The 8,362-nt window shown below is 39.3% G+C and overlaps 1 protein-coding gene across 1 annotated transcript; it reads left to right on the top strand.

The window, feature by feature from the left end:
• Positions 1 to 924: 924 nt before the first annotated feature.
• Positions 925 to 3,709, top strand: LOC100389225 (large ribosomal subunit protein uL16-like). The gene is made up of 2 exons (XM_078349013.1): positions 925 to 1,109; positions 2,979 to 3,709. The coding sequence occupies exon 2, from the start codon at positions 3,146 to 3,148 to the stop codon at positions 3,635 to 3,637; it is 492 nt and encodes a 163-aa protein (XP_078205139.1). The 5' UTR covers positions 925 to 1,109; positions 2,979 to 3,145; the 3' UTR covers positions 3,638 to 3,709.
• The last annotated feature ends 4,653 nt before the right edge of the window (positions 3,710 to 8,362 follow it).

Genomic DNA, 8,362 nt, shown 5'->3' with positions numbered 1-8,362 from the left:
GTTCTCCATCAAGCCTTGTTCCATTGTTGATGTGGAACTGTGATCATCTTTAGAGGGAGAGGCGTTCTGACTTTGAGTATTCTCAGCTTTTTTACGCTGGTTTCTTCCCGTCATTGTAAATTTATCCTCCTGTAGTCTTTGAAATTACCAACTTTCAGATTAGGTCTCTTGAGTGGACGTCCAGGTTGTTAGTTCCCAGGGCCAGAGCAGCGGCGTTAAAACTGATGGTGCTTTTCTGCCCAGGATTCTCCTGTTGGGCTTCCTTCTTGTTTCCATAGTAGGCGACTCTGCCTTCCCTGGGCTCCAAACCTTGGTCAGAAGGGGAAGCGGTCCCGTTTACTCTGCTCCGAGAGCTGCCGCCGAGGTGCCGGCGGAACCACTGCGCCGACCACGAGAGTCGCGCTGGCGACCCATGTGTTTCCACCACTGGGGGATCTTCTGCTCCGTGAGCGACCAGACTTTGTCTGAAAGTGTGGCGTCCTCTAGTTCTCCGCGCCTTCCCTGAGAGCTGCAATCCCGGGATGTTAGCGATTGGCCATCTTGGATCGTTCTCTCCGGATCAATAATATTCTATTGTATAGATATACCACGATTTATCCATTCATTAGTTGATGGACATTTGGGTTGTTTCCACCTATTAACATTCATGGATGAGTTTTTGCATGCATCTCTCTTGGACATTGTGATGGTTAATATTGAGTGTCAACTTGATTGGATTGAAGGATGCAAAGTATTGTTCCTGGGTGTGTCTGTGAGGGTGTTGCCAAAGGATATTAACATATGAGTCAGTGGACTGGGAGAGGCAGACTCTTCCTCAATCTGAGTGGACACCATCTAGTCAGCTGTTAGCACAGCCAGAATAAAAAGCAGAGGAACGTGGAAAGAATCGACTGACTTAGTCTTCTGGTCTACATCTTTCTTCAGTGCTGGATGTTTCCTGCCCTTGGACATCAGACTCCAAGTCCTTCAGCTTTGGGATCCTCAGATCTTTGACCACAGACTGAGGTTGCCCTGTTGGCTTCCCTACTTTTAAGGTTTTCGGATTCAAACTGGCTTCCTTGCTCCTCAGCTTGCAGACACCCTATTGCGGGACTTCACCTTGTGATTGTGTGAGTCAATTCTACTTAATACATTCTCCTTTATATATACAACTATCATGCATCTATCCTATTAGTTCTGTCCCTGTAGAGAACCCCAATATAGACATATACCTAGGAGTAGAATTGCTGTGTCATATGTAACTATAGGTTTAAACTCTTGAAGAACTACCAAATTATTTTCTAAAATAACTGCACCATTTTACATTTCTACAGCAATGCATGAAGGTTATAATTTTTCCATATCCTTGCCAATATTTCTTATTTTTCATTGTTTTGATTGAAACCAGCTTGTCAAATGACCATTTCACATGAGTTCTTGGAGAGTGGAGACTATATCTGCTCCTCTGGGGGTTACCCAGTGTCTAATACACAATGAGCACTCAGAAATGCTGAAGGGTTAGAATAATTATGTTTGTCATATGAGTGAATGCTTGGGTAATTGATAAAAATGTAATCTGTATGATTGGAATGACCTAGTTTAAAAATATTCTGATATTTAACATGTTTGCCCTGTTAAGGGCTTCAATGGTAATCTTGTGAAATTGGAGGAGTTGGCAAAATAGGCTTGAGAAAATTTTATGCCCTATATGGAAAACCTGAGTTTGTCAGAGCATCTGTAGAACTGACTAAAATCTTTCTTAAAGTAATGATTGCTGGCCAACCAGAGCACCAATTAGAACAAACCCTACATATTCAAATACTGAAGATCCTGAGAAATTCTGTAGAACAGAAAGCAGTTAAACTCTATTTAATCCAGGCTTCTTTCATTATAGAATCTTTTTTTTTTTCAGGAGATATCTATAAATATATCCTGAGATATTAGTATTTCATGGAAAACATTAGGGAAAACATTGATCGAAGTAATTTCTAAATAAGGATGAAGGACAAAATTAGTATTTGTTGAGTGGCTACTGACTACTTCACAGAGGTGAAGTAGATTTTACAAATCCCAGTTCTACTAATAAGGAAAAAAATTCTAAATACCTCATTTGGTAAACAGATTTAGACAGAAGCCCAACTTCATGATGATGAAATAAAGTATAAATTTACCTTAACAGTTATCATGGTTGGCATATTCTATACTCTCTTCCTTATCTTTCTAAACAAAGAAGAATGGCTAACTCCTTCTATTTTAAATTCTCAGAGCTACTTATGTTACATTTCCCTGAAAGGGTTTTCATTAAGTTCCAATAGAACGTATGGTCTATAGTTTCTATAGAAACTATAAGTCTATAGAAACTATCATTTCTATAGGTCTATAGAAACTATCATTTCTATAGGTCTATAGAAACTATCATTTCTATAGGTCTATAGAAACTATCATTTCTATAGGTCTATAGAAACTATCATTTCTATAGGTCTATAGAAACTATCATTTCTATAGGTCTATAGAAATGATAGGTCTATCATTTTAATGTAGGCAGAATTGAGTATCTGTAGGTTATAATTATTTTATTCTGTAGGGTAGGAGTAGGCTAAAGGCTTAATAAGAGACCTTTTACCATAACCACGTGTTGAATTCACATAGGTACCTAATAAGTGTCCCTTTTTGAGAATAAGATTCTATGCAATCCGTTCTTAACCTCAAGAACTATCAGGAAAAATTTGCATTTTTATGTAATGTAAATGTAATTAAAATTAATTTAAGTCTATGAGATAGGTAGACTCACTAAGTAGGAAAACTAATAGAATGGGATAACCTGAAGCAAAGTTAGAATGATTTGGAAGAGGAGAAATTTACATTGTAATTGGAAAATGAGGAGAGATAAAGAATGAATTACAGTGAGAGTATTTTTCAATATTGTATTCTTTGGATGCATTTGATTAACATTTTTATTAAAAATTTTTTCTCTCTTTTCCTTTGGCACGCCACTGAAGATCCTGGTGTCACTATGGGCCGCCGCCCCGCCTGTTGTTACCGATATTGTAAGAAAAGGCCGTACCCAAAGTCCCGCTTCTGCCGACGTGTCCCTGACGCCAAGATTCGCATCTTTGACCTGGGGTGAAAGAAGGCAAAAGTGGATGAGTTTCCACTCTGTGGCCACATGGTATGGGATGAATATGAGCAGCTCTCCTCTGAAGCCCTGGAGGCTGCCCGAATTTGTGCCAATAAGTACATGGTGAAAAGTTGTGGCAAAGATGGCTTTCATATCCGAGTGCGGCTCGATCCCTTCCACGTCATCCGCATCAACAAGATGTTGTCCTGTGCTGGGTCTGACAGGCTCCAAACAGGCATGCGAGGAGCCTTTGGAAAGCCCCAGGGCACTGCGGCCAGGGTTCACATTGGCCAAGTGATCATGTCCATCCGCACCAAGCTGCAGAACAAGGAGCATGTGATTGAGGCCCGGCGCAGGGCCAAGTTCAAGTTCCCTGGCCGCCAGAAGATCCACATCTCAAAGAAGTGGGGCTTCACCAAGTTCAATGCCGATGAATTTGAAGACATGGTGGCTGAGAAGCAGCTCATCCCAGATGGCTGTGGGGTTAAGTACATCCCCAGTCCTGGCCCTCTGGACAAGTGGCGGGCCCTGCACTCATGAGGGCTTCCACTGTGCTACCCTCTCATAATAATGAACCAATAAATTTACTTCCTGTCCAAAAAAAAAAAAAAATTTTTTTTTCAAATAGATTTAATTATGGCAGTATATTGACAAGATAGTTGATATGACACTGATCATTAACGAGGTGACTAGGCCGTTTTTATGAAACCCAAGAATTGATCACAGAAAAGCCCTGAGCCATTACTTTAAAAAAGACTGCACAGCATATATAGTGGCTTTTTAAAAGTTAACGTACATCAAACAAAGAAATATTTCTAAAAACCCAAGCAATATTGAAATCGGAAACATTTTTCTGTTGAAGTCAACTGAAGAAAATAACATCGGGAAACCAAAAAGTAAAAAGCATTTCTTTTCAAGATGCCTCTTCTATAAATCCTTTAAAGTCCAGCAGAGTGTACAAAAAGCACTTTTATAAAGCAGGAAGGTAGGAAAAAAACCCTCGTTGGCATTTCTGCTTTTTATTGAATAACTGCAAGAAAGTGGCTATGAAGGAAGAGAAAAAAGGAAATGGGTTAAGTGAAAAATACGACAAGACAATCAAAGAAAATGAAGTGAGTGTGGAGGCAGATTTAATGCCTTGTACTTCAGAGAAATCAGGTGGGGAAAATTATCTTGTGAGATAGCCAAGCAGATGGTATACTAAAGAATCCTGGGTTTCTCTGAAGACCGGCTTACCTTAATTGAAGTTCTGGGGTAGGGGGAGAAGTTTTTCTGAGTAGAGAATGAGCAGATTGTCTCCCCTTCTCAAATGCTGCTAAGAGAAAGTAGAAGTGGTGATTACTCATGGAAAAATATCAATGATGAAATTTGTTTACATGTCTAGACTTTTAGAACTAAACAGTAGAAAATGTGCATTGGCTACTCAGCTTGAGGTGACGCCTGACTCAGTAAAATTGTTTGTGGCACCAGGGCTGCTTGTAGGAATGATTGATTCTATGGTGCGGCCAGGAGTATACATGATGAGCCTGGAGCACCTTGTGCTCCCAGAGTAAACACACACAACACACACACATACACACACATATACACACACACACAGAATATGATGAAGATATGTGAAAGGGACACAAGAGTCAATTGAAAGAGCTTCAAATGGCCTATACTGATGTAAATAAATAATTGAATAAATAGATAAATGGGGAGAATAGACACATCTTCCATGCATAAGAATTCTGAACAATTTTTGTAAATACTCCACCCTTGGAAAAGTACAGCTCCACTCAACTCTCAATTTGTTAAGTGTGGGCTGTACATAGCGACTTTCTTCCAAAGAATGTAGTATAAAAAATGGGAGAATAAGATTATTACCCTGGAGGTTCCTGACAAACACTACCTTAGCCAGGTGATCAAGGTCAACATCAACATTAATCAGCCATATTGCTAGTATGTACCCTTGACATGGTGTGATGAGAATGGCACTTTACCTCTGTGGTCTTCTCTAAAACCCATAGTTACCTATCTAGTCATGAGAAAAACTTCGGATAAATTCCAGGTGAAGGACATTCTACAAAACATGTAACTAATCTTCCTTAAAACTTTCAAGGTCATTAAAAACAAAGACAGTCTGAGAAACTGCCACAGCCTAGAGGAGCCTGAGGACACATGATGAACTAATGTCATGTGATGTCTTGCATGGGGTGCTGGGACAGAAAAAGGAAATTATGTAAAAACTAAGGACATTTGAAAAAAGTATGGACTTTAGTTAATAGTAATGTGTCAATATTAGTTCTTTAATTGTGACAAATGTGCCAAACTAATGCATATGGTTTGAATCTGTCTCCCCACCAAATCTCGCATTGAATTGTAATCCCCAGTGTTGGAGGTGAAGCCTGGTGGGAGGTGATTGGATGGTGGACTGTTTCCCGTGAATGGTTTGGCACCATCCCATTGGTGCTGTTGCCGTGATACTGAGTGACTGAGTTCTCAGGAGATCTTGTTGTTTAAGAGCGTGTAGCGTCACCCCACCCCTTCTGCCTCCTGCTCCGCCGTGTAAGGCGGGGGCTTCCTTATCGACTTCTGCCATGAATTTACGTTTCCTGAGGCCTCCCAGAAGCCAGACAGATGTCACTATGCTTCCTGTGCAGCCTGCAGAACTGTGAGCCAGTTAAATTTCTTTTCTTTGTAAATTACCCAGTTGCAGGCATGTCTTTAGAGCAATGCAGGAACCTACTAATACCTAGAGAAAACTGGGTGAGAGGAATATGGAAACGTACTATCTTCACAACTGTTCAGGAAATCTCAAACCATTCTAATATTGAAAGTTTATGTAGACATTAAAAAATGTTTGTGATAAATGCTGGCACCTGAAGATTTTGGCTGAGAAATTGTTAGAGAGACGCGATATCTGATATTGATAGCCCAGCCTTGTGATATGAAACTTGTTTTTTCATAAGTTAATCCACTCGCATGAAATATCTTGTTGTTTACGTGGTGAATATACTTCTATATAAATTCAGCAATATTAGCAGTTTTTTTTTTTTTTTTTGGAGACGGAGTCTCTGTCGTCCAGGCTGGAGTGCAAGGGCACGATCTCAGCTCACTGCAACCATCGTCTCCTTGCAACCCTTGCCTCCCGGGTTCAAGCGATTCTCCCGTCTCAGCCTCCTGAGTAGCTGGGACTATAGGCGCATGCCACTGCACTCAGCTAATTTTTGTATTTTTAGTGCAGACGGGGTTTCACCATGTTGGTTAGGATGGTTTCGATCTCTTGACCTTAGGTGATCCATCTGCCTCAGCCTCCGGAAGTACTGGGATTACAGGTGTGAGCCACTGCACCTGGCCAACATTAGCAATTATAAACAAAAAAAATCTGGTAGGAAAAAGGCAAGTGGTAATTGGAGTTCACAGGTGCAAAAAATACTATGTGATTTCATTTACTAGAAGTTCTAAGCATATAATTAAGGCAAAACTAATCTAGGCTGGGAAGAAGAGTTCCGTTTGGAATATGTTAACTCTGGAACATCCAGGTGGGGACATCCAGCAGATAGTTTTATATAATGGGAATGAAGCCCAGTAGGATGATCTGAAGCTATGAGAGTTATCTTGATAGTTACATAGGGAGGTCTGATTTTGCAAACGAAGAGTAAGTGTAGTGAGAAGATCATTGAGGACAAGGCTGTGTTGAATCAAGTGCTGAAGAGTTGGAGCTGTAAGAGAGTAGCTCAAGTGCTTCACCATCCGTCGGTCCAACTCTGTAAGAAGGAAAGCCTAGTCAACTCTGGGTATGTAGAGTGGCCAGGGGACTGTAGGTCCTAGTGGGGTGGGATTATGAGATTCAGAGAAGTGAGGAAGTGAGAAAACCAGGAGGATGTGAGCCAGCATGTAAATAAAGTTTAAGCTTTTGGGCTGGGCCAGTTCTGACTTACAAATAGAATGAGACATATAAATTCCACAAAGACATGAGCATTCTGCTTTCGTGTCCTCAGTAGGTAGGATAGAGTATGACATATGGTAAATAATAAATATTTTATAAGCAAATGAATAAATGAATGATGTATTGCTGAAGTACATGGAATAGAAAGTTAATAAAATGGATGAGGTCAAGGAAGTCTTTTGAAATTTTTAGAAAACCTAAATAGGTGACTTTGATTTGTGTTTAGGAATACATATTTCATATCTTTCCTTGTAGAAAGCAAATTAATAGGTATATTCAGGAGCTTTCTATTGCCTTGCATATGATCATATTCAGAAAACATCTTTTACTATTTCCTCCCTTAGAGAAAATGCATTTACATAATATGTAAATATCTATATTCTAATTAACATTCTATTTTGAGAATTTTACCAGACTACCACTTGAAAATGTTTGACGTGAGATTGTATAATATCACCTATGATGTCGTCTAACTAAATGTTTAACTTGAATACATTGAGCTGTTCTTTCAGTTTATAGGAAACACAAAGGATATAAGAGTAAACTAAATGGCACCACAAGGAAACAACCAGATAGATTGAGAAGATGGGACATTTTGTAGGACAGTTCACCAGCTTATTTAACAAGTCAGTGAGGTTTAGAAGAACAAAAAAGAATTCTGGTAGATTAGAAGAGGAAGCTGGATTGCATTGTTGTTTGGATCAAGCAATTGTAAAAAAATTCGGTGACTATTGAAGTTATTAGACTATGGACTGGATATGAGAAAAATGAAAATTTATTGATGTGGAAAGATGTTGATCATCAGTCAGTAAAACAGAATATAAAACATGTGCAATAGAATTTTGACAAAAATCATTTATGCTTATAAATGTATAAAAATGATCTGAAAGGATATATAATAAGATTTTAAAGGGCTACTATCTGGTTTGTGGGAATATGATATTTTTATTTTCTTGTTGTTTATCTGTATTTTCTAGCTCTTACAATGCCTTTGTTTCTTTGAAATATTAAAAGTTTTTTTCGTTTAAAAAATTGAAAAGAAACTGGAAATGACATTTAGAAAGAATACATTTATTCTAAACACCACAACAGAATGAAATAACTCCCTGTTTTAGTTTGCTAGGGTTTAAATAACAGAAATTTGTCTCACAGTTCTGGAGGCCAGAAATTTGAGATCCAGCTGTCAGCAGCTTTTTCTGCTGAGGCTGTGAGGATGACTCTGTTCCATGCCTCTCTCCAGGCTTTTGGCGGTGTGTGGCATCATCCCGATCTCTGCCTTCCTCTTCACATGGCGTTCTCGCTGTGCATGTATCTGTGCCCAAATTCCCCCT

This window comes from Callithrix jacchus, chromosome 1 (genome assembly GCF_049354715.1).
Source record: "Callithrix jacchus isolate 240 chromosome 1, calJac240_pri, whole genome shotgun sequence".
NCBI lineage: Eukaryota > Metazoa > Chordata > Mammalia > Primates > Cebidae > Callithrix > Callithrix jacchus.
The sequence above is the reverse complement of the archived record's forward strand: the minus strand, read 5'-3'. Positions and strand labels throughout refer to the sequence as shown.